Source organism: Echinops telfairi, unplaced genomic scaffold (genome assembly GCF_000313985.2).
Source record: "Echinops telfairi isolate 266 unplaced genomic scaffold, ASM31398v2 ScPeMD7_18;HRSCAF=68, whole genome shotgun sequence".
Classification (NCBI taxonomy): domain Eukaryota; kingdom Metazoa; phylum Chordata; class Mammalia; order Afrosoricida; family Tenrecidae; genus Echinops; species Echinops telfairi.
Window position 1 is genome coordinate 32,238,083 of NW_022103915.1, and position 26,902 is coordinate 32,264,984.

Genomic DNA, 26,902 nt, shown 5'->3' on the forward strand with positions numbered 1-26,902 from the left:
TCCAGCCTGTCCTATCCAGACAGGCCTGCAGAGACAATATGCATAAAAACAAGACAGAGCAAAACCAAGCAACACTGTACAACAAAACAGCAACAAGGACTCTTCTTAAGATATCAGACAGGTTGCTTTTTTAAAAGATATGGTTTTATCATGCTGCTCTGCTGTCCCAAATCCTCCAGTGGATTCCGGCCTAGAGCAGAAACCAAAGTCTTTTAGCCTTGTAAGCCTTTATGCTCGTACTCTCTCCACCCCTTTCCTCTCTACCCTCCCCCGCCCCCCACTGTCCCCATTGCTCCCCGCATTTCAGCCACTCTAGTTTCCTTAGTGAACCTTAAGCATTCCAGTTGTACTTCCATCTCAGAGCCTTTGCAGTTGCTGTGACCTTTAATCTGGAACTTCATCCTATCAGACACAACACATGGCTTAAATCATCTTTCTTTTTGTTCTTCATTCCAAAGCCCCATTCTTATTGAAACCAACCCTGATATACATACTTTAAATTTAAAATTTAAATTCCAAACACCTCTGTATATACAAGCTCCCTAATCCCTTTCCTGACTTTGTGTCTATTATAGAGCCTATCACCCATTTGTTATATTGGTACATTTTACTTATTTGTTTGTTCATCTCTTCCCTACTTTGCTAAAGCATAACTCTCTGAAGCCAGGTATCTTCGCCTATTTTGTTCTTGCTGAATCCTCAGGCCTAGAATAATATCTGGTGCATAGTATCAGCTTGGCTGCAAAGTTACCTGAGTTGGAGAATGAATAAATCAACGAAAGGCAAATGCACTACTCTCAAGCTTAACCTGTAGTGCAAGGAAACAGCTAAAGAAATGGTTACCAAACCATAAGAATAACAGATGTTACTGGAGCAGAGAGGAAAAATGCATGTGAGGATTTGTGATGAAGGCTTCTAGGAAGAGATGACTCCTACAGCTAAAGCTTAAAAAAGAACAAGTTCCAGTGAAACTAAAGTGGAAGAAAAAGGCTTTTCAGGCAGAAGGAACTGTACTGAAGCACTAGGATGAGAGGGAACCTGCTTGACACTCATTTATGCCTTCCTTAAACTTAGGGAAGTGGGGAAGAAAATGTGGGGTTAAGCCCAAATTTCAGGCATGAATGACCAAGGGGATGGGGGACTCTCCCATGGGGAAAGGGAGTACAGTGGATTTGGTTTAAACAGGTTAAATGTGAAAGGCCTGTGGTGGTTTTCACTTCAGCTTTTATGTACATATGAAATATGAACTTATATTAGAATATCATTTAGGGCTCCCTGCCTGTCCACCACACATACGATTGAACACTATTTGATAAACTAGAAGAATTAAACTGCTCCGAGGAATCTCTCCTTTACTATTTGTTTTGTGGCATGCTACTATCCCTAGATTTTTCAGTGCCTCTATCACTTCAGAAAGTACAGGAAATATTATTTCATATTAATCCTAAATTAAAAATTACTGTACATTTAGTGGGAGAAAGATGAGGCTTTCAGCTCCCACTAAGGTCCACAGTCTCAGAAACTCGCCAGGGAGTTCTACTCTGTTCTACAGGTTCACTATGAGTCAGAATTAATTCACTGTCAGTAAGTTTGGTTTGGTGCTTTCAGTGAAGCAGCGCTTTGAGGTAGTAGTAGTCCCAGTCTCAAATCTTGCAGGAGATTGTATTTCTTTCCCTTCACTGCTTTGTCCTTTGGAGATCATTCACTATTTTAGAATTTCAGAACAGTTTGTTTATTACTGTCCTCAGAAATTCAAATTTTTACCCACAAGGTCAGCAGTTCAAAACCATCAGCTGCTCTACAGGAGAAATATGGGGCTTTCCACTCCATCTTTCTAGACAGTTACAGTCTCAGAAATTCACAAGGGCAGTTATACCCTGTTCTGTAGGGTCACGATGAGTCGGCATTGACTTGATGGGCAGTGAGTTTTAAGTTTTTGTGACCAAGACCCCAGGAGAAAGAGAGTTCCTTTGTCCTTGTCCTTCTCCTCAGTGCCATTTTACAGATAACAAAATCAAGCCTTACCTCTCATATTCAAGAAAGTCTTTCATTAAAGTATTACAAGGCATACTGTATCAATAGTTTCCTATTATTATGTTATTATTCTGTATTGAGGTGTGTGTGTGTGTGTGTGTGTGTAAAGACTGGGTACCCTTGAATATCTTTGGTTTGTAGCTGAAATCTGCACAGTCACTTTCTTAGGTAGGGTGAATTGCTCTGCCCTTGCTTGCCCAAATCGGTTTATTTGCTGTTGTTGTTTCATAGCAATGACAAATTAGGCTTCCATTTCTCTGCTTCAGCTTACATTAGAGAATTTGCTTAACCTTTTTGTTCTTATATATACTGTACCTAGCAGGCTTGTATTACCAGGAAATATCATGTCCATTTTAAGTTCATTCATTTCATGTTGAGGAACTCAGGTGGCACAAACAATTAAGCACTTAGCTATTAACCAGCAAGTTGGTAGTTCAAATCCACCAAACAGCACCATGGAAGAAAGGCTTGTCAAACTGCTCCCAGAAAAATTACAGCCAAGAAAACTCCATGAGCCAGTTCTACTCCGAAATACGTGCAGTGGCTATGAGTTGCATTTGACCTGATGGTGCACAAAAAATTGTGTGCTATTATCTCATTGGTAATCTTGGAAATTGTAGAATTTTAGAGTTGGACATCACTAAAGATCTATTTCTCAGTTTAAAAAAAATAGACCACTACTTTTGTTCAAAAAAAGGAAAATTCAAAGACACAATTCCAAACAGATTGAGTATTTCAGTATAATGAATTGTCTTTCCAAAGATTTAATTAATCACTTTTCAGGATTCTGATCATTTAAATCAGAGATCAGGAAATGATGATCCTCAGGCCAAATCCAACCCACCACCTGTTTTTGTAATGAAGTTTTACTGAAACAAGGCTACCTCTCACATTTGTTTAGCTATGGTCTATGGCTGTTTCTGTGCTATAGCAGCAGAGTTACTAGTTACCACAGAGACCATATGGCTCCCAGACCCTAAAATATGCTGTCTGGTCTTTTAAAAATTGTTTGCCAATCTCAACTTGAAGCCGTTTAAAGCCTTCCATTGAAAATCTAAATTACTTCCCCAGGAAAACATCAGTATGTAAAGAGGAGTAACTGAAAGGGTATTTCAGCCTGCCAAAAATATCACCAATTTGTCATCTTCATCCCTTTTAAATTTATTTTTTAAGTGGTTTTTGTTAAACTATACCCTGGAAATAAGTATGTAGTGGGCATTTCTTTATTGTAATTGGTTATTTCAATTGGTGGGGGTGGGGGTAGGGGTGGGGTGGGTACTGGTGAGATGCCTTTGAGTTGGTTCAGACTCAACCTACCCTGGTAACATTATCTAGTCCTTCACTATCCTCAAAATTGTTCAGTTTAAGCCCACTTTTGCAACTACTGTGTCAATTGATCTCTGATCAAGGGTCTTCCTTTTTTTCACTGCACCTAATACAGATGTTAATATGATTAGTTCCATTAACAGAAACTATTTCTTTAACTTTCATGTTAAGAATGCCTATGAATTTCTCTTATTTTCAGTACAGGTTTCCAGGTAATTTGTAATACATCCATTACCAATGTCAGAGCCTGTTTGCTTTCTGTTATATCTACTCATAAACAAAGATGCTTAATGCAGGTGTTAATTTTAAAATTCCAACCTGGATATTTAGTCCATAGGTGGTGAAACAGTATGACTACTAGTCAAAAGGTTACCAGTCACAGCCTTGAAATCCCTCTAGAGCAGTTCTACTCTGTACACGTGGGTGGCCGTAAATTGGAATCAGCTCAGTGGCAACTAGCAACAATAAGGTGAATATTTACAAAGTACATTTGACATTTAATATATAGTAATTCTGCTCAGAATTCTCCAGTTGAAACCCTAATTCACTGAAGTTCTGTCCATATTACACCACTTATTTACCAGACATTTTACTTGTGTGTTCATCTCTTTTTTCTCTAAAATGTTGTTGTTGTGTGCCATCAAGTTGGTTCCAACTCATAGAGACCCATGTACTACATAACAAAACATTGCCCAGTCCTGTGCCATCCTCACAATCTTTATGTTTGAGCCCAGTGTTGTAGCCACTATGTCAATCCATCTCCTTGAGAACATCCTTTTTTGTTTAACTGCTTCTCTGCTTTAACAAGCATATCCAAAATATGTGAGACAAAGGACCACTCTAGCTGTACTGCTTTCAAAACAGAGTTACTTGTTCTTTTGACAATCCAGGGTACTTTGAATATTTTTCAAAAGCACCATAATTCAAAGGCATTGATTTTTCTTCGGTCTTCTTATTCAGTGTCCAACTTTCACATGCATATGAGGCAATTGAAAATGTTGTGGCTTCAGCCAGGAGCACCTTAGCCCTCAAAGTAACCTTGCGTTTCATCACTTTAAAAAGATCTTGTGCAGCAGATTTACCCAATGCAGTGTATCATTTGGTCCCTTGGCTGCTGCTTCCTTGAGCATTGATTATGGATCCAAACAAGATAAAATCCTTGACAACTTCAGTCTTCTCTTCATTTATCAGAATGTAACCTACTGGTCCAGTTGTGAAGATTTGGGGCTTCTTTATGTTGAATTGAAACCCATACTGAAGGCTACAATCCTTGATCTTCTTCAGCAAGTGCAAATCCTCCTCACTTTCAGCAAGGTGTGTCATCTGCATTTTGCAGGTTGGTAATAAGCCGCCTATCCTGTTGCCGAATTCATATAATTCAGCTTCTCGGATACTGATTGAATAAGGATGGTGAGAGGATACAACGCTCACACACATCTTTCCTGATGTTAAACTATGTAGTATTCCCTTGTTCTGTTTGAATGGCTGACTCTTGATCCATGTACAGGTTCCTCATGAGCACAATGTAATATTCTAAGGTTCTCATTCTTCTCAAGGCTATCTATAGTTTGTTCTGGTCCAACAGTCAAATGCCTTTGCATAGTTAATAAAACACAAGTAAACATCTTTTTGTATACTCCACTTTCAGCCAAGCTCCATTTGGCATCAGCAATGATATTCCTGAGTCTGGCCTGAGCCTCTATCACCTCTCTCTCTGTCAATGTGCTTCTGAAATCTTTGTTGATCTTCAGGAAAATTTTTCGTGCCTGTGATATCAATTATATTGTTCTGTAATTTGAGCATTCTGTTGGGCCCCCTTCTTTGGAAGGGGTGCAAATATGGATCTCTCCCAGTTCATTGGCCAAGTAGCTGTCTTCCAGATTTCCTGGCACAGATGAGTGAGTGCTCCCAGAGCTTCATCACCTTGCTGCCACATTTCACTTGGTGTTTTACTAATTCTTAGAGTCTTGTTTTTGGCTATGCTTTCAGTGTGGCTTCATTTCCTTCCTTCGATACCTTTGGTTCTTGTTCATGTGCTACTTCCTGAAATGGTAGAATGTTGACTAGTTATTTTTGGTACAGTGATTCTACATTATTTTTACCATCTTCTTTAGATGCTTTCTGCATCATTCAATGTTTTGCCCATTCAAATCTTTCAAAATTGCAACTCTAGGTTTGAATTTACTTGAGTTCTTTCGGTTTAAGATATGCTGGGTGGTTCTTTTTTTGTTTTCTGACTCTAGGTCTTTGCACATTTCATTATAATATTTTTACTTTGCCTTCTCAAGCTGCCCTTTGAAATTTTCTGTTCAACTCTGACTTCATCCTCTCTTCCATTTTCAGTAGAGACTTATCCCTGGAAAATGACACATGCTTGATTACTGAAAGAGGAAGACCCTCAACAAGCTGGATTGACATTGTGGCTACACCAGTGGGCCCAAACATGTGAGGATGGCTAGAGACTAGGTCGTATTTCATTCTATTGCACACATAAGGTTGCTAGGAGTCAGAACCAACTTTCTGGCACCTAACAACATTAGTGTTAGTTATATATGAACAGTTACTATAGTTACTATAGTTGTGGAGTGAGTATATGTCCCAGTGTGCTTAGACAGCCCTAACGTCACACCAACAAAGTAAAGCAAGCAGTAACTCTTCTCCCCAGAGGAGTTCACAGAATGTAACCCCAACTCACCACTTCCCTTCATCTGGACAGATTTACGAATCTTTCTTATTTTACTCAGCCTCATCTTCATCCTCCATTTCAGAAGAAAGGGTATCTGTCATTATAAGACTTGTGTTCCTAACCCTATCCCAGCCTGTCTCCTGAGGCATGATAACTTGCTACCAATTGTTTTCCTTTTTAATATCTAGGTACCATGTATAATCTCTAATCCTTTAATAACCCACAAATATTTCACAGTTGGGGGCTAAGTAAATTCTATAGAATTAGCTTATGGGGGCTCATACAGCTCATAAAATAATCCATATATCAATTGTATGAAGCGCATTTATACATAGTTGCCATCATCATTTTCAAAACATTTTCTTTCTACTTGAGCCTTTGGTATCAGCTCCTCTTCTTTCCCTCCCCCACCCTTCCACCCTTGTGAACCCTTGATAATTTATTAATTATTATTTTCATATCTTACACTGTCTGTTGTCTCCCTTCACCCACATCTCTGTGGTTCGTCCCCCCTGGGGGTGGAGGCAGAGTTATACATTGATCATTGCTGTCAGTTCCCCCTTTTTCCCCCATCTCTTCTTACCTTCCCCCTCCCTCATGGTATCACTACTCCATTTATTGTTCCGGAGCGTTTTATCTGTCCTGGATTCCGTGTGTTGAGAGCTCCTATCTGTACCAGTGTACATGCTCCAGTTTAGCCAAATTTGTAAGGTAGAACTGGGGTCATGATAGTTGGTGGGTTTGGTTGTCAGGAAGCATTAAAGAAATAGAAGTATCTTGAGTGTTTCATCGGTGCTATACTGCGCCCTGGCTGGCTTTTCCTTTCCTTGTGACCCTTCTGTGAGGGGATGTCCATTTGTCTGTAGATGGGCTTTGGGTCTCTGCTCCAACCCCCCTTGTTCACATTGGAGTATCACAATTCTTTAAAAACCCCTTTTGATCCTCTGCTTAACTCTTCGTTGCCAAAGACACCTTCCTTTTATAACAAAGCTTTTTTTAAAAAAATAAGATAAAATTCACAAAATATGGATTTTTAAAGCAAATTTTGGAATTTTAAAGAAACCATTAAACCATTTAGTGTCATCTAGTTCATTTACAATGTTGTTTAACCACCTCCTCATTCCATGACATTTTGATCACGCCTAAAGGAAACCCATTTGAAGCAGTTATATCCCGTTAGCCCCACTCCCACCCCACCCTTACCCCATTCCTCACAATCTCCAATATGCTTTATGTCTTAATTGACCTAGTTTGTTTGTTTTTTTGTTTGTTTTCTATAAATGTAGTCATACTATATGTGACTTTTGGGGACTTTTAGCTTCTTTCACTTGGCATAGTGTTTTCAAGGTTCATCCACATTTTTTAAAGGATATTTTAGTATTTAAAATGTTATCATAATTAGGCATATACATAATTGTTACAATATATTCTGACACCCTTTGAGACATTTCAATATCCACACCCATTTTTTAAAACTTGGTATGCTAGGACTAGAAATATAAATGATACAGTAAATAAAATATAAAGAATATTGATCTCACACTGATGGTCAACAAATTTTATACATAACATTGAAGCATCAGCACTCTATAGCCCTTGAAGAATCCTGGCATATGCTTAGGTGAACACTAGTTTTTCTTCCTAAGAAAATGACAAATTTCTTGAAGGCTTCTTTCACTTGGCATAGTGTTTTCAAGGTTCATCCACATGAAGAGATGTTTGAGGTTACATTCATATAGTGGATACTCATCCACATTTTATATAGCAAAGATTTTTAAATGATATTTAATTTTTTTTACCTTTCTTACACTTCCACCAGTTCTAGTCTGATATTCACCTCTGTTACTCTTCTATGCCTTCTTCATAGCTAAATCCAGTGAACACTTAGTCGCATCCTTCCATACTTGAACATCCTGCAACACTGGGCATTTTGGACCACTCATTACTTCTTGGACTTCGTAGTTTCACTTCTCCTACTCTCGCCTGATTCTCGTGACACTCTGTCTTTTCCTTTACTGATATTCAAGGATTTAATCATTTTCTCTCAATTCTTTAATAATTGGCCACTTTTTTTCTGTTTACAGCTATGATTGATGTCTTCCAAATAGAAAATTCCATCTTAGAGCTACAAATTCCTGTATTCAATTTGCCTTTTTGACATCTCTACTGATTGTTGCACATCTCAAACTGCTTATTTCAAACTGAAATCCTATCCTTCCCCTCGCAAATTTGTTCTTTCCCTTCTTCTCTTCCCTATCTGACTTGGACCCACCTTCTCCGCTCAGTTACCCATGCTAGGCACCAGAGATAGCTTCCAACTCCCCCCTTACCTTTGCCACTTGAAAGCCGTCTCATCTCCATCCCTATTATTTGTTAGCATTTCACTTAGTTTGCATAGGTGAAATTTCAGCCAAGGAAGCTCAGCCTTCAGTTTATCTCACCTCCTGTCTTTCTAGCCCCTCTATAGTATTGCCAGACACATATAGTGTCTTTACAGTGCAGATCTCTTCAATTTCTTCAGTAGCTCTTAGTTGCCCACAGATTAAGATTAAATTTCTTAACAGACACATGTGGTCTTCCATGACCAACCAGGCCTTTCATCCTCTGTATTACACGGTTCCTTGCCTACTCATCCCACTCTTTGCCACACTGAAAGAGTTATGATCAGGGCTCTCCTTGCTGTGTTGTTTTCTCCCTGTCTTACTCTGCTGTTTCTAGTGCCTGGCAAAGCCACTGTCTTTTTATCACTTCTCTGCCTCTGGAGTCCCACCTATAGCAGTCCCACCTATAGAAAAATAATTTCAGGACCCAATTTAATCTTCTTTGTATGTAACTTTCCCTGATTTTACAAATAGATATGACCAGGCCTTCTTTATGACATCATTGTACTTTGTTCTCAGGTCTGTTACAGCTTATTAATGTATTTATTTTTTGTTCAGCTGAGTTTAGCCTTTCAGTGGATCTACTCTTCCAAGTAGGCACTCATCAAATGAGGATGGCAGATATGTCTGTCACACTTCCTTGTCACTTCTAGAAGATATTGCCCCAATCTTTAGTGCCAGATTCTTTTTGATCTATACTGCTTAATATAATATTCTGATACCTGTTCTCAGCCTGTTTCCTTTTATTTCACTTGTACTTGGAGCAGTTAATTAGAAAAGAAGCCTTTACATTATAATTACAAACTCCCGGTGCACCCTTTTCCATTCTATCACAGGAGAAATCATACACTAGCCTATTCTTTGGGTGGTACCAAAAGATGTCTTTCCTCACTCAGTGAAAAGAAATGTCATATTAGAATTTTTTCCCCAAGTTTTAAAATTCTCCTAGGTCTCCAAACTGTCTCTACATATTTAATGCCAAATTAAAAGCCAAACCAGTTCTTTGGTAACCCTGAAAGAAGAAATAATGATTGTTAACAGAATAATGACAATTTCTTGGCTTTTAACATGAAAGTTTCAGGGGGCCAAGGATCCTGTTTTGTTCATCGGGATCAGAGGAGAGTGGCATGGTCAACATCTCAATTTAGACTTGTGACTTATTTCATACTCTGAATATGCTAGTAGAAGCTACTTGTGGTGTAACTCCTTATGTATATATTTATCTGACTCTTGGCGTTTTAAATGGGTGAAGAATCTAGTTATAAATTCTTTGCCCTTTCTGGAATGTGGTATCAGCCCCATCCCCTTATTTTATCTTGTTTTGCGTTGTGTTTCTAAAACAATGGCTTTGGCTGTTTTCTCCTGAATGTTTCTGCAGTTTGGTTTGAGTATCTGGCTTTGGGCACCCTTCCTCAACTTGGACATCATCTGTACTTGTGACTTTTGAAAGATAGAAGTCAATGCTTTCTATGGAAGATGATTTTTTTTTAAATCTCTGTGTGTATGTCTCCCCCACTCCCACCCCCACCCCCTTGGTTTCTCTTGAAAGACTGGAAAGAAAGCTGTGAAAGCAGTCCTGTGGGTATCAGCAGACGGACTCAGAGTGGTGGATGAAAAAACTAAGGTAAGATGTTTATAAGCTTAAATATGACCACATGTATATTTTTGTGTGCCATGAACAAATATATGACAAACTGTTGTAGTCACTCTGTATCAGTGGTTCTCAACCTTCCTCATGCTGCGACCCTTTAATACAGTTCCTCATGTTGTGGTGACCCCCAACCATAAAATTATTTTCATTTCTACTACATCACTGTAATTTTGCTACTGTTATGAATCCAGCAACCCCTAGGTTAAGAACCGCTGCTCTATATCCTTCCACTTGGTCCAAAGTGCAGTCTTCTTTTTTTTTTTTTTTCAAAGTACAGTCTTCTAAGAGACTATTTAATGTTCAGTAAATCAGTTATTCTTATACATTATGAAAATTAGAAGGGCGTTTTCTTAACATTTCTACATGATACAACATATTTAATGTAATAAGCTTTTTCATTTAATGTTAAAATCTGAGTTCCATTTATTTAAGAAATTTTTATACTCCCACAAATTTGATGTAACAGATGGTAGCTTCTGAAATTTCTTCTTGTTTCTTAATAAAATATTGTATTTTAAGGACTAATTTTGTATTTTAATAAATGGCTTATGTGACTAACATTTATGTAAATTCCATTCAGCTTTCAACTCCAGTAGCATTTTTCATCTGAGAGAACATGATCCTAAAAGCCTAAGTCAGGATAGAGAGAGAGGCACAGAGAGCATAAGGCGGTGGTTGCTGTTGTTAGGGCCAAAGAATTGGTTTCAACACATACTGACCCCATTATAGATATATAGATAGTACATTTAGTGATTGATTTGAATTTCCTGCAAGACCCAATGTCAGGAAATTGAGGGATGGGGGTAGTCTTTTTTAAAAAAAAAAACTTAGATGTCATTGGAAGAGGGAAAAACCTGGCAGATAAGGAATAGTTTTGATGAGTAACTAACTTGCTTGATAAATTTTCAAGTGATTTAATAAACTGCAATTTAGTCCTTTTGACCTTCCTTCTAAAGCGTCCCCCTATTTTTTTAAAGTGAAAGAGAAGCAGGTGCCCTAAGTGTAAATTATAATAATCTAAGCTAGCTAGTTTTTAAGAAAATATATTTGTCATTCGTATTTTGAATGAAGTTTACTGATTGACCTTTGAAGGTATGTACCCTATTTGTTTTATGCAATACGTAGTTGGCAAGTGAAGTTGCCCCCTGGTGGCCACTTACAGTATTGGCATTCATTCGTTCAGGGAATGGGAATGGGAATTGATGGCTCGTCGTTCTTGAAACAATAAACCAAAAAACAAACTCACTGCCGTGGAGTCGATGCTGACTCATAGCTGCTCTGGAGCTACGGGTATAACTGCCTCCATGAGTTTCCAAGACTGTAGCTATTCACAGAAGGAGAAAGCCCCACTTTTCTCCCAAGGAGCAGCTAATGGTTTCCAACTGCAGACCTTGTGGATCACAGCCCAACTCACAACCACTACACCACCAGGGGACCTTTAGCGATATAATTCTGCCTTTATATTTAACTAGAAGCAGGAACTAACAAAATTAATTGGAACATTATTTGTCTTAAAGCCATGCCATAACCTGCACAAATTTACCCCATAAGAGAGTCAAAATTTGAGTACCTTCTCCCTTAAAAGGGGTGGGGAACCTCTTTTCTGCCAGAGTCCATTTAGATATTTATAACATCATTGGCAGGCCATATGCTGGTTGAGCATTTCATTAACTCACCCTAATGTGATGGCATGTGATGTTAGCTTGTATTGATGAGTTTGCAGGCATACTACCCATGGGGCAGACCTGCCTCCGTCCTGATTAACCAAAGGAGGCCTGGTGGTGGAGTGGGGTCTAGCTTTGGACTGCTAATGGCAGTTTAAGCTCACAGTCTCTCCTCAGGAGAAAGATGAGGCTGTTGACTTTACAGCCTTTGAAACCCACAGGGGCAGTTCTACTCTGTCTAAAGCAGCAGTTCTCAACCTGTGGGCCGCGACCCTTTCACAGGGGTCACCTGATTCATAACAGTGGCAAAATGACAGTTATTAAGTAGCAACGAAAATAATTTTATGGTTGGGGGGAGGGGGTCACCACAACATGAGGAACTGCATTAAAGGGTCGCGGCATTAGGCAGGTTGAGAACCACTGGTCTATTCCCTTAATGGTAGGTAGGCTGTGTCTTATTTAAATAGTATCACCTAGTCCTAACTTACCGCTACTGAATACAGTGCGTATCATACAGGGAAAATGATAAATTAGAAAATAAAGATCTATATGATAGGCTTCCATCATAGTGGAAACTATTTACTATGCAGAAAAAAGTTATAGACATTTAAGACCAACATCAACAGGGTCGTAAGAGACCACAGATGAAATAGTTCAACCTCCTATTGGCAAAGGATCTGCTTTGATAAGTTCACTCAAATTTCTGCCTAAGTATCTTCAGTAGCAGTAAGTTCATTTACTCCCTGATAGTTACTTAGGAAGGTTGAGAACCATTGGTCTAAAGAGTCTTTCTGAGTTGGAACCTACTCAGTGGCAGTGACTCCTTAACAAGATCCACTGCCATTGAGTGGATCCTGACTTGTAGTGACCCCAAAAAGTGTTTCCCAAAGTGAGGGATATTACTCTGGAGGATGTCGGAGTGCTGAAATGATCTGCAGGGGGTGGGGGGTGGGAGCGGGCAAAAGCAGATACATATATTTTTTCTTGGATTATGACCCATATAGTAATTTCCAGAGGGAGCCGAGTAATTGTGTGTGTGTGTGTGTGTGTGTGTGTGTGTGTGTGTGTGTGTGTGTGTGTGTGTGTGTCTGTCTGTCTGTCTGTCTGTCTGAAAAGGGGATGGTAAGCCAAATAAGTTTAGGAACCTATGCTATCTAGGGTTTCTGAGAATGTGAATCTTCACAGGATCAGAATGCCTCATCTTTCTCCCTCAGAGCAGCTGGTTGGTTTGAACTGCTTGACCTTATAGTTCAAACTGTGGTTTGAACTACTGACTAATGCGTTGGCTCCTTCCTTGAACCAAGAAGTTATGACCAAAAAAAACCACCATAGCATCTATGTCAAATTGTTTTGCTGTCCACACCTATTACAAATTGAATTGTGGTCTGCTGCCCCCACCCACACCTCAATACATGTTGGAACCCTAATCCGTATAGTTGTAGATGTAATCTTAGTTGGGAATAGGGTTAGTGTGGGCAGGCACAGAGACAAGCACATACAAATGGAACAGAGAGTTGCCCCACGGAGACCTCCCTGGGACCATAGGTTGCCAGAGCTGTAGAGAAGGGAACAGAAATCCTTTCCCATAGCCTACAGAAAGCGCCGTCCTGCCCCTAGAGCCAGTGCCCTGAATTTGAACTTTTGCCCTCCTGAACTGCAAGAAAATACATTTCTATCCTTTCAAATGACTCACCATAGTTCTGACAGTGTTCTGCTTAAAAGTATGGTAGCTCTCAAATCGTTTCTCAGAAAAACAAAAAATGTAGTTTCAGATGGAAAATGTGATTGAAATGAACATAAAATGAAATTAATATTACGAGTTGGGCTGCAGTCCTCAAGGTTAGCAGTTCAAAACTACCAACTGCTCAGAGGGAGAAAGATGGAGCTTCCTACTCCTGTTAATAGTTAGTCTTGGACATTCTAGAAATAGAACAGAGCACTTCTACCCTATGTTGTTGTTAGGTGCTGTGCAGTTGGTTCCAGTACAGTGTCCCAATGTACAAAAAAAGGAAATACTGCCAAGTCCTGTGCCATCTTCAATACCATATAGTATACTCTAATTTCACAGAATGCCAGAATATTGTGAAGTGTCCAAAGGGGGTCTGTAGATCATACTTTATAAAATCCATTTGATTTTATTGATTTAGCATATTTAGCCCCCACCTCAGCATATTGAAAGGGTCCCTTGTGGCATAGTGGTTACACATTGGGCTGAGATACACAAGGTTCATAGTTCGAAACTACCACCCACTTGGAGGGAACAAGTCATGGGAAGATGACTTTGAACCACAAGATTTTAAAAAATATTTTTGTGTAACTATGTCATTCAGTAATATATAAAAAGAAAGCCAGACTCAAAATAAGTTAATATAGAGAACATTCCTGAGAGTGATGTCATTAATAAGGTGGGAATATATTGACTACACATATGAAATTGAATATGAATAGAATATACCATAAAAGAGAGATCTTTTGAAGTAAAAATCAACAAATAAATGTTGTCTCTGAGTAGAGAACCTCTTGGGATTCCCTCCCAGGTCACAAACAGCTGGTCTCAGCCCCCTCCAGGACAGCAAACCCGGACATTCTTTGTTGTGGAATGAGAATCTTGTTTCTTCTTATAAACCTGAATAGCTTCATAAGCCCTTTCTTTTGTGTTTTCTTTCAGGACCTCATAGTTGACCAGACAATAGAAAAAGTTTCTTTCTGTGCCCCAGATAGGAACTTTGATAGAGCCTTCTCTTACATCTGTCGTGATGGCACCACTCGGCGCTGGATCTGTCATTGCTTCATGGCTGTCAAGGACACAGTAAGTCCAACATGTATTTTCTTCACGACCATTATCAGTTAGCTGAGCTCCTTCAGGGTTGGCTCAGCCAAGCAGTTTCCACTACAGGTTTTATTATTATTTTATTGGGGGCTTCTTACAGCTCTTATAACAGTCTTTACATATATCCATTGTGTCAAGTACATCTGTACATATGTTGCCATCATCTTTTACAAAACATTTTCTTTCTACTTGAGCCCTTGGTATCAGCTCTTTTTTTTTCCTCCCTCCTCCACCCTCCCTCCCCCATGAACCCTTGATATGTCTTAAACCGACCACTGTCCCCCTTCACCCACCCACTCCCTTCTGTTGTCTGTCCCCCTGGGAGGGGGCCATACGTCGATCATTGTGATTGGCTCCCCCTTACTTCCCCCACTCACCCTTTCCCTTACCCTACTAGTATCACTACTCCTACTATTGATCCTGAGTGGTTTATCTGTCCTAGATTCCCTGTGTTGTGAACTCTTATCACCCAAATTCTACCGTATAAATCTGGCTAGGCTAGAACATGTACACTGGTACAAATAAGAGCTCGCAACAGTACAGTTCTTACAAGTATGTGCTGTTGCAGCTGCCCTCTGGAAGTGGTTAAGCTATCTTACTTCCACTCCTTTTATTCAAGTCATCCACACTGTGGGTGATGACTGGCTGAGATTCAAGGGCCATTAGAGGAAAGTATAAGTAGACTGATTATAGCAGGGTTAAACATTATTTGAAAGCTTTCATAATGAAACTATGTTCAGAATTCTTATATGTTCTGGGTAGGAGACGTTGACATTGAGAAAGTGATTATCATTTTATTTGCCAAGAGCTTCTGTTACAAATGAAGGAATTGACTTGGAGTATATTTTTAATTAATTAAAAATAAAATACCAAAGTACTTTTATTTTTCGTTTTGTTTTGAAAATCAGTAATTTTCAAATGCAGATGGAACCAGGCAGTGTAGCTTGCTCATGAAGAGGACAACTCAATAAAGTCACTGCCAGAGCTTTACCTGGAAGGAAAGTGGTGGTGCTCCAACATGACCAAGGTTGTTCTTGAAGCTTTGTGAGCCTGGGGCCCGGCGAGAGGCTCCCGAGTCAGAGCTGAGTGCCACGTGTGGCTCTGGCTCTAACTTGCTGTGGGAGTTGGAGCAACTTGTTTTAAAAGTTCTAAGTCTTGGTGTCTACTTAGTGGAAGCAATTGTTGTGAAGACTAAATTAATGTCGAGCCTGGCCCATGATAACTATTGCAGAAATAATAGCTAATACTGTGAAAGCTGTTTCTACTGAGTTTGACACTGGTACTTAGAGACAGAGTGCTTGTGTTTCAGACCCTACGAAAGCTCCAAAGATGTTGGTGTCTTTTGGTCTCCCTGTGGCATAGTGGTGATGCATTGGACTGCTAACCACCAACCTCTCCACAGGAGAAAGACGGCTTTCTACTCTGGTAAAGAGTTAAGAGTCTCAGAAACTCATAGGAGCAGCTCTATCCTACAGGGACACTAAGAGTTGGCATTGACTCAATAGCAGTGGGATGCTCAAAATTTGAAAAGTTCAAGAGCATCCCTGTGCTCACTTTAAAGCCATTTTCTTGTCCCAAATCATGGCTTTCTAGATGTTTGGATCTACAAGGCCAGTGGGTCTCAGATATCAGAAGCACCTGGAGAGCTTGTTAAAGTCCTGATTGCTGGGTCCCACCCCTAGAGTTTTGACTCAGTGGGTCTGAGGTGGCACTTGAGAGCTTGCATTACAGTAAGTACCTAGGTGATCTGGTTGGGAGATCTTTCTGAGAACCGTTTCCTTTTGCTTGCCGCTGTTATAATTGAGCTATGTTCAAATGCGCCAAGCATCTAAGGATCTTCCCACTTTGTGCTTTCATATCAGCCTTACAGTAGCCTTCTCAGAAGTTAAAAGGAACTCCTTTGGATTCATAGTCTGTCTTTAAACATTCAGAAGATTTGTAGTCTTGTGAAATTTAGAGACAAAAAAAATTTTTTTAACAAAAAAGCAACCTCACATTGTGGTAGTCGATGCTGTGCAATTACCATATATACTCAAGTATAAGTCGACTCGAATATCAGCCGAGGTACCTAATTTTACCACAAAAACTGCATTAAAATGTGCTGGGAAACTCGGCTTATACTTGAGTATATACACGGTACTTTTTCACATGGGAGTGACTGCCTACGTGGTGATCTTTGAGGAGACCTCACAGGTCTCCTTGTTCCCAGTATCTCTGAGCATTACTGATGCCACCAGTTACTCTACTACCTATAGCATTTTTAGCCCACAACTAGGAATGTGGTTTAAAATACAAATAACTATCATATGAAAAAATTGTGTGTGTGTACACGTACATACATACATACATACTGAGGGCCTGACACAGCTTATGGAAGAGCCTGTAGGAAGGCTTCTTTCTCATCCTGGGAGTTGTCTTTATCAGAAATTCTAACTTGGTGCCTTTTTTTCTAAACATGTGGTACATTTTCTATTTGGCCAGTGTACTTAAACACCTAAAATTGCACTGCCTTTTCAGCGATTTCCTAGAAATGCTCAGTACGTATTGTTCCCACTAAAGAAAAGGGCTTGCAGTCAAGGCTGAGGCTGAGAAGCTTGAGAAGTGTCTCGTAAGCTGGTAGCCAGAGGATAGCATGACGGGGGTGTCAGTGGGTGCTCTCAAAAGCACAGGATGTTGGTGACTTTACGTAGGCCTGCTGCAGTATGTATAGCATCATAAACACCACCTAAGGTACTTTATATTCATTTTCATCAATTTGGCATGAATTCACATTTAATTTTGAGCTGGAGTTCCTAACATTTTATTTTGCCTTGTGTAAAAACTGACTGACTTGTTATCCATGCAAACACATGTTGGTTGGTACTGTATCTTAAGACCATCTTTAAAACCCTCTGCTGTGTACAGGGGGAAAGATTGAGCCACGCAGTAGGCTGTGCTTTTGCAGCCTGTTTAGAACGGAAGCAGAAGCGGGAAAAGGAATGTGGGGTGACAGCTACATTTGATGCAAGTCGGACCACATTCACAAGAGAAGGGTCATTCCGTGTCACAACAGCCACTGAACAGGCAGAACGAGAAGAAGTCATGAAACAGATCCAAGATGCAAAGAAAGGTACAATCTGTTCTATACTATGATTCATATGAATTTCCCAGCAGGTTAATATTTTGAAGCTGTCAGGCACAAGTTTTCTCACAGTCAGAGAAACCCTTAGCACTGTTTGAGGACCTTACCAAAGCACCCTTCTTCAGACAGCCTCGTTAAGGAGCTTCAAAATGTCTGTGCTCTCCATTATGTTCTGCCAGCTGGGCAAGCTGGGAGTGTAGAGAAGGAAGCTGCAAAGTCGTTTTTGTGCACTTGAAAACAAAACTGGTGGTATCTACATACAACCTGGAACAGATTTCAAACTCTAGCTGCAGAATTAAGTTCTGTTTTCAGATGCATCTGAGAGCTATATAATCTATCTTGAAGGAAAGAGTCTCAGGGTGTAGGACTGGGAAGTATCCTCTTGCTGGAAGGTTGGGTACAAATGCAGGTTTCATGGTGCTACTGTTTGTATTTTTTAAAGTGCTTTAGTTATAAAGGTCCATGGATTTTTAAGAGGCCTGCCCTACCTCTTTTCCCATAGCTGCTGGTTTCAGTGTGTGACTGCAGAATGTGAGGTTTTCAGATGCATGTAGCAGAAATGCCTGTACACGCCCCCAAGTTATTCAGGAGTCTGTTTCTAAAGTTGGGTTGGGTATACAGTGAACCCTCGTTTATCGGTTCTAGACCCTACCGTGATAAATGAAATCCCGCGAAGTAGGATTCCTTATTTGTAAATCAAATATTTTCGTAGCTAGAGCATAGAGGACATGAAAAAACACCCTTTAGTCACCATTACACTCGTATTACCCAATTTATTAAATGAAAAAGGGAAAATGCAGTAAAACATTTTGGACGTTACAATTATTTATTATTTATGGCATCAAGCATGTACAGTATGAGCCAATCAGTGGCAGTAATGACAGAGCATGCGCTGTTACGCAAAAACCGCGATAGAGGGAAGTCGAAGCGCGAAGTGGCGAGGGTTCACTGTATGTCTTAACTAATTAGGACTTCTAAACTGTCTTTTTGAAGACATTGGGGAGAAGAGGGATAAACCAAGGAGGGTTTTTTGAGTGCTTTGAAAACATTGCTAAGATCCTTGTTCTCTTGATTTTCTTGAGCTGAAACAGATAAGGCAGTTGTTGGCTCATCAGTGGCCCCTGGCAACACTGGCCCATCCCCGTCCTCTCCCACCTCTCCCACTGCGGATGCCACTGCCTCTCTGGAGATGAATAATCCTCATGCCATCCCACGCCGGCATGCACCAATTGAACAGCTTGCTCGCCAAGGCTCTTTCCGGGGATTTCCTGCTCTTAGCCAGAAGATGTCACCGTTTAAACGCCAGCTATCACTGCGCATCAACGAATTACCTTCCACGATGCAGAGGAAGACTGATTTCCCCATCAAAAATGCAGGTAATCCAACATCCGCCAATTCCCTGGATGGTCTAGCAATGAAGCTTTACCATAGCTTCTGCTAAACTATCCACTCCTCCCTCACTGAGGCTGGTTGGAGGTGGTAGCTTGTGCCATTTCCCAGTGAAAGAAATCTCCAGTCCACAGATGGGGGTGTGAATCCCTCATTTCTCTTCAACAAATACAAAGTATTTGTTTGGGTGCCCCCCCCCAAAAAAAAAAAAAGATTTTTTTTTTCCCCAAAGTTATGTATTTAACTTTTTTTACAAAACAACCTTAGTACCTTCAAAGTACTCTCCATGACACTTAATACATTTGTCAAGTCTGTGATCCATACTTGGAAACATTTTTCAAACATCTGTTTGGATGGCTGACAGCACCTCTCTTGTTTTCTTCACCTTCTTCTACGTTATCAAGTCACATGGAGCGAGGTCAGGTGAGTGGGGCAAGAGAGGCATGTTGGTTTTTTGCCCAAAACTGGCTCACTGAGATGGCTGTGTAAGCAGGTCCAATCTCATGGTGACAAAACCAGTCCCGTCTGCCACAAATCGGGCCGTTTTTGTCACTCACTGTTACACAATCTTTTCAGAACCTCTAAATAGAAAGTTTGATTAACTATCTGACCTGGTAGAACGAACTCCAAATGCAGTCACAAGCTGACATTTTCATCCGTTTGGGAAGTTGATGGATGCCCAGAACGAGGTTTGTCATCCATTGACAGTTCACCTTTTTTGAAACGAGAAAACCACTTGTACACTTGAGTTTTTCCCATATCACTGTCCAACATCACAAAAATTCTGCAGCATTTTTCCTGAAAAGGAAACAAAATTTCACAGAAGCAGTGTTCTCTTAAATCGGCCATCACAAATACCGAGGTTTGAACGAAACCGCTTTTACGAAAAAATTCACTGTGAATATAGAGAACCTTCCCAGGCGAAGCTATTGGGTGCACTAACACAGAGCAAGTTGCTCAAATGCGTACCATGAAAGCTCCGCTCCGCCCAGCGTGATTCTAGTTTTGGGGGGTATTCCCTCATAGGTGGCAGAGCCAGTGTGGGGATTTCTAGCGTGAGCTGCTTCCAGTTTTGTCTGTGGTTTGTCCTGGTGTGAGTCTACTACCTCTTAGCTAACTTGCTTCCAAACATCAAAGCGTCTCAAGTTTCCATTCTTATCCTTCTACTTGAACCCAGCAGGGCATTAAATAGGCTTTAGAAGCACATGGAGTTAAATAGCATTACTGTTAGATGTACCAGAAGAAATGGATAAATGCCTATTGTCCTTGTGACTGGTTGGCGGTATAGTAAGGAAACTCTAAACGGGCCTCCTGTGTAAATCTAAGATCTGCTGCTCAGCAGAGACAGTGGGCTTGCTCACACAGGCTTTGTGTGACCCCTGCACAGCTGGGCCAGCTCTAGTAGCCTATCCTCATAAGATCTGGTCAATGCTTTTATTGGGCCCCATTTTACTTCCTCTGAGGCATGTTGACTCATTGCTATAACAGAACACAAGGAAGCACTGTTTCAAGACGACAGCCACCGATTTAGACAGAAAAGTAAAGAGAGTAAACTTCTTTTGATAAATGGCACGAGGCTGGTGGACCAGATGACTACCAAGGGTCTTTTTGGCTTTCAACTTCTATAAAAACTAAAACTCAGATGCTTCAAGTACCCCATTTTCAATCTCCCCCCTGGGGGCAGATGAAAATTTTTAAAAACCAACCTCCTTTTATAGAGGAGCAAGCAAATTCAGCTGCATAATCCACTTTCTCAGTGACACAAAAGTATCCCAGAATGAGGATTTAAGAGTCCCCGACCTCAGTGCACCTGGCCATGGCCCAGAGTCCCTGTATTTGGCACTAGAACCCTTGGAGAGACAGAGACGGCATGGTCAGTGTCTGTTACAGAGGAGAGCACTGAGCACCCGCTGTGCTTCTTGCATCCAGTCTTCTGACGGGTCCCTCAGTGGAGAAGAACTGAACGTGGGCCACAGCTTTGGAAACGGCTTACAAGGCACACCGGTTGCAGCTGTCTTCTAGAGAGATCTAGCAGCATCTTGGTACAAAAAGCATTAGCTCTCAACATTGTCACAGGGGAGAGGAATAAAGAGATTTGTGGATTTGCAAGGGAAGAAGTTTGTACCTCTGCACGAATTGACATTTTCACCTCTAAAAATCCAATGAGAATTGTCCATTAATTTCCCAAATAAGAAAATTCAGTATGTCACCATGGAGGTAGGATTAATTCTTCAGTTCCGTCTAGAGCCTGGCTCCATTTGTCTTGCAGTGCCAGAGGTGGAAGGGGAGGCAGAGAGCATCAGCTCCCTGTGCTCACAGATCACCAACGCCTTCAGCACACCCTCTGAGGACCCCTTCTCATCCGCCCCAATGACCAAGCCAGTGACCGTGGTGGCACCACAGTCTCCTGTCTTTCAAGGTTGGTATCCTGCTGGCTTCCCTAGCTGTTCTTACTGAAAGTAGTCGTTTTCTTATACAGTGCTGTTCACTCGCTGTAAGTTGGCATCCTGAGCATCCCAAGAACTTGCCAGATCCATTGATTTCTGTTTCGTGTTACAGACTTCAGTGCCTTTGTACTGTTTTCCCCATCACGCTTCCTATATTTTGCATGTATGTAACATTTCTTTCATCCCATTCTATAAGGAGCTTCCGTAGTCCCATCTCACTGCCTTAGCTGCCTCTTTTAAGTCAGTTTTCCAGAAGCAACAGTCATCAGAATGGGTCTCAGTGTCATGGTTCTCTAAGGCATTGGTTCTTCACTAGGGTGATTTTGCATGTCATGAATCCTCAGCCCCCCAGGAATTATCTGGGAATATTTTGGGGCATTGCTTTTCTACCCATCTAGTTAGGTAGAGGCCAGGGATAATGCTAAAGCATAGCACACACCTCCCCCCACTGATTTCTCCTGCCCAAAATTGTCAGTAGTCCAGAAAAATGCTGAGCTCACCTAGTCTCTGCCCTGGGCATAAAGAGAAGGCACCTCTGTGGGCTCTTCAGTTCATTTCTCCCACAGCCTGCCTGTATGGAGGTGAAGAGTCGCTCGGAATTATTTTCAGAGTTGATTAACAGTTGGTATTAACTTAGAGGTCAGCAAAGCATTTCTGTAACTTAAATTACAGGCTTTTAGTCTTCCTGTAGAATTTGAGCTGCATTTCTTTGGAGAGAAAAAGCTCAGAAAGAACCAGGCTGTTCCCATGGCACAGGAGACACCAGCCCACTCTGGTTGGAGGAAAACTGCTGTGTGGTTTCTCTCCAGGGAATTCCATTTTTGAAATGAAATGGTTTCTCTTTTCACCAAACTTTTATAATTTAGTAAGATATAACTTACTGATCACTTAGCAATGCCTGTCACCTATGGTAAAAACGTGTGTATTATTTCATCTCCACAATAATCTTTTGAAATAGGCATTACAGATAAGTGAGCCTCAAAGAGATGTCATTTCCCCAAAGTCTGTCAGTATTTAAACCCAGGTCTTTCTCAATAAGAAAGCCAGTTGACTAGTCCCTGGGTGGACTAAAGGCAACAGAATTTAGCCTCTTCCTTTCCTTTAAGGGGATCCTTGACTATGGGTGAGAGATTTTTAAATTAGTCCTGCCTGGGGAAATACCACCAACCCCATAAGTAGGTGTGCAATCTTGAGGGGATGCTCACCTATACGGTGGAACGATGCCTCCTGTCTGCTCTGTCCTAACCAGTAGAGGCCTGGGGGTCTGCGGAAGCTGGTGGAGTAGATACAGGGGGGCTTCCAAGAGTTTGTGGGAAAATGAAATTAAAAGATTCTGGAAGTTTTCATAAGGAGATAATAGGACTATTACTGAAGGAGAATGGTACTTTATATTTTTTGAAATGGATTCTTTAAGCAAACTGACACACCTAGATTGATAGGAGGTAATCAAATCATGCCTCTAAAGCCCTATGACACAGCACCTGAAGCTCATCTAGCAGTCCAGCTCACCCGTTAGTACTACCTGGTGACCAACAGAGGTGGCCGCCTGCATTCTACCTGAGGTCTAGCCACAGCTAGAATAGTTAGCGCCTTCCTGCTCTTGAGGCACAGCAGCGCTCTTCAACCTGACTAGAATAGGAAGGCTTTGTTTTCCCCTCTCCTAAGCATGCATTTCCCTAGAACCGTTTTGACTTTACTAGTGTAGCCATTGTAATGACACTTTCTAATAACTTCTTTGCTGTAAGGCATGTGAATGCATTGTAAGGGGACATGGTTATCCTTACACCAGTTTGTCTTATGTTTATCTGTTGTACCAGTGTTGCCATTTGCCTGACTGACCCAGCTCCAAGGGGTCCCTGGTATGCGCTGCATGAATTAACGCCATTGATGTTGTCTGCTCCCATTGTAGCTAATGGCACTGACTCTGCCTTCCATGTGCTTGCTAAGCCAGCCCATACTGCCCTAGCACCTGTAGCAATGCCTGTGCGTGAAACCAACCCCTGGGCCCATGCCCCTGATGCTGCTAACAAGGAAATTGCAGCCACACGTTCGGGTAAGGTGGCCACAAACAGTGGTGAGGATCTGGGATCAGCCATTCACCTGAGTAGGAATCGAGGAATCTCTTTAGGAAAAATGTGTCCTCTCCTGAAAGTCAACTGCTCTGCTGAGGAATAAGCAGCTAGATTGGTGGTTCTCAACTAGGACTGTGGAACAGAACCACCCTGGAGCTTGTATGAGATTCCATCACGGTTTGGTGATATGTGGACATGCCTGTGGCAAAGTGCCCCCTCAGTGGCAGGCCTACAGTAAGTCACTGGCACTTGGTTTTTGCTTTCTAAAGTTTAGTAATAAAGGCAGTTTTCCAGGGCCCAGCAAGCTACAGCACAAGGTCCCTAGTTATTTGCTTTCTGCCCTGGCGAAGCAGGAGGGGAATCACCTTAGGCATGTGAGTAGGCTGTAGGTGAGAGCCTCTTGATGGCCCACTGCTCCCTGGTGTACATGGTTTTCAGGGTCAGCAGCATGTCTGACAGGTTCTTCTTTCTCCAGTAGAGACTTTCCTTCCACCTACCCAAAGCACAAAAGTATCCCATTAGCATCTTAGGATCATTCAAATAATCAAATTCCTATGACTGATTCCTTTGTCGCTGTTCATGCTTGTTGGTTCCAGGGACCGAGTGGGGTCAATCTTCTGGCGCTGCCTCTCCAGGTCTCTTCCAGGCTGGTCACAGACGCACCCCCTCTGAGGCAGACCGCTGGTTAGAAGAAGTGTCCAAGAGCATCCGGGTTCAGCAGCCCCAGGCTCCGGCTGCCCCTCTACAGCCAGTTCTCCAGCCGCCTCCACCCACTGCCATCTCCCAGCCAGCACCGCCTTTCCAAGGGAACACATTCCTCACCTCTCAGCCCGTGCCGGTTGGTGTGGTCCCATCCCTGCAGCCAGCCTTTGTCCCTACCCAGTCCTATCCTGTGGCCAACGGGATGCCCTATCCAGCCCCTAATGTGCCTGTGGTGGGCATCACTCCCTCCCAGATGGTAGCCAACGTGTTTGGCACCGCAGGCCATCCTCAGGCTGCCCACCCCCATCAGTCACCCAGCCTGGTCCAACAGCAGACGTTCCCGCAGTGTGAGACGAGCAGTGTGACCGCCAGCCCCTTCTTGAAGCCACCTGCTCAGCACCTCAACGGCTCTGCAGCTTTCAATGGTGTCGACGATGGCAGACTGACCTCACGAGACAAGCACAGAGAGGTTCCTGCAGGGACGGGCCCTGTGGATGCTTTCGAAGTCCAGTGGGCCGCTTTAGAAAGCAAGTCCAAGCAACGTGCTAACCCGTCCCCCACCAACCCTTTCTCCAGTGACTTGCAGAAGACATTTGAAATTGAACTCTAAGGCTTACCTATCTTGCTCATACTCAGACCAGGTTTGGGGAGGTGGTCAGAGGCTGAAAGGAGATTTTGTCTTCCCGATCGAAATACTTTTCAGTAATCCCAAAGGTCCCCAGGAATAAATCCAGTCAGAGTGCAATGAAGGGGTGGTTTTGAAAGAAGAGCTGCCTTGCAGTTAGCCTGAAGGAGTCAGAAACGGTGCCTCTCCTCTCTGCCCTTCCTCATCTTACAAGTCTCTAGAAACAGAGAGGCAGAAATATCTAAACAGGAATCTGTATTCAAAGCACATTTACTGGAATACAAAATACAATGGGAAGTAAACAGTCTACCTTCATTTTCCAGGCCGTCCGCCTGCCCTTCAGTCCTGGCGTGTGCTCCAGCTGGATGAGAGGGGCAGGTGGCATAGCCCGCACTCCCAGGCAGGTACAACAGAGCTATATTTTGGGGAAAAGTTGAGCTTCCATTTTGAGTAACAGAATAAATATAAATATATCGAAAAAGCCAAAATCTTTATTTTTATGCAGTTAGAATATTTTAAATAGTTCTCAATATTAAAAAGTTGTATGAGTTGTAAGTAATCTTGCCAAAGGTAAAGGGTTAGCTGTAAAATTGTACATAAGATTGATTTATCATTGATGCCTATTGAAGTAAAAAGAGGAAAGGGAGGTGGCAGACGGGATCCCTAGCTTGGGCAGTATCATTCATTGTAAGTATCACATTGCAACAACAATCATGCTTAAGACCAATACAGTCACTAGGTTGTAGTTGTAAATGAAAGAGCAGTATTCGTCCTGGTTTTGAACCTATGAGAAATTCTAATGTCATTTTAATGGACTCAATCTAAATGTGCTCTATAGAGAATATGTATTTTCCTTAAGTTAATGCTTTTTTTAACACTAAAGTGACAATTACATAATTGTATATCCACAGAAAGGAACAGGTTTTCTGTGTCCGTTTGTAATGTTGGTCTTACTTTATGGGGTTGTTTCCCTGAGTTTTGTAGGGGTCCTGGTTTTACTAGCTTTGTGTTCCCCCGTTTTGGCTAGCAAAAATCCCATTGCCAGTTGCAGCCACTTGACCTCTGGTAACATGAGAGATCCCATCTCATTATTACTTTTAAACGTTGGCCTTACAATCAAATGTAAGTTATATATATATATTTGTACTGATGAGAATTTATAATCTGCTTTAACAAAAATAAATGTTCGTGGTAGAAGCCTTTGCCCACGGGGGCTATTCTTTCCCCTTTTCTGTACTAGCAAATGTGTCTTTTATGGTTGTCTCACTCCATGTTGCTGCAGTGTAGTTTAGAGATACAGGGTCACCCACTGAAAGTTGTCCTGACCACTAAAGCAAGTCCTTATTGCATGGGCATCACCTGGAGTGTGTTAGAAAAGCAGGGGCCTCAGTGATTCACATGCACTTCACCCTGGAGCAGTGATCCTCAATCTTGGAAAAGCACCTGGAGAACTTTTCCAATGAATGCTCACACCCAAACCTTTGGTTGAGAGCCACAGGTCAAGGATGAGTTTTATTCTCACCTCATTCTAGGATAATTCCAAAAAAAAACAAAGTAACATCAGTCTTACCTTTGAAATGCATTCCAATAGGTTTAAATTCTGATGCAGTTAAACCAGCTGGGAAGTTCAAGAAATTAACTATTACCTTCTGAGCTCTTTAGCAACACCAGCCATGTAAATGACCCTCAGTATTAAAAACTCACTGCCAGATGTCAATGCTGACTCAGTGACCTCATTCTTTCTCCCACAGAACTGTTGGTGGTTTTGAACTGCCCACTGGACAACTCACAGCCAATACATAACCACTACACTATATTTTAAATGGAAAGGGAAACCCTCCTCTTCCCCAGAGTAAGAGGTAGACTCATGATGCAGTTTGTCTCAAATGCCAGCCAGCGTGGGGCGGTAGAAGCACCGTTCAGAGATCATGGCCTGTGTTTTCCCCAGGATAGTAAGGAAGCCCCTTTATTACA

The 26,902-nt window shown here is 41.6% G+C and overlaps 1 protein-coding gene and 1 long non-coding RNA gene across 7 annotated transcripts in view; one reads left to right on the forward strand and one right to left on the reverse strand.

Annotated features, from left to right (window-relative positions):
- NUMB (NUMB endocytic adaptor protein) overlaps positions 1 to 26,125 on the forward strand; it is a 159,466-nt gene extending 133,341 nt beyond the window's left edge. For 4 of the 6 annotated variants that reach the window (XM_045287790.1, XM_045287789.1, XM_045287792.1 and 1 more), the window contains 7 exons: positions 9,977 to 10,051; positions 14,411 to 14,551; positions 17,477 to 17,681; positions 18,776 to 19,069; positions 21,352 to 21,501; positions 23,439 to 23,582; positions 24,198 to 26,125. In XM_045287790.1, the coding sequence (XP_045143725.1) occupies positions 9,977 to 10,051; positions 14,411 to 14,551; positions 17,477 to 17,681; positions 18,776 to 19,069; positions 21,352 to 21,501; positions 23,439 to 23,582; positions 24,198 to 24,913 (1,725 nt within the window). In that variant the 3' untranslated portion in view covers positions 24,914 to 26,125. The remainder of the gene's footprint in view (positions 1 to 9,976; positions 10,052 to 14,410; positions 14,552 to 17,476; positions 17,682 to 18,775; positions 19,070 to 21,351; positions 21,502 to 23,438; positions 23,583 to 24,197) is intronic. The other 2 variants (XM_045287793.1, XM_004698698.2) reach the window with 1 other exon arrangement.
- LOC123521423 lies at positions 19,842 to 26,643 on the reverse strand. Its single transcript, XR_006679868.1, has 4 exons — positions 25,239 to 26,643; positions 24,921 to 25,145; positions 23,967 to 24,094; positions 19,842 to 19,880 (listed from the first exon to the last, which is right to left on the reverse strand). It is a non-coding gene; the product is annotated as an uncharacterized LOC123521423 (long non-coding RNA).
- Between the last annotated feature and the right edge of the window lie 259 nt (positions 26,644 to 26,902).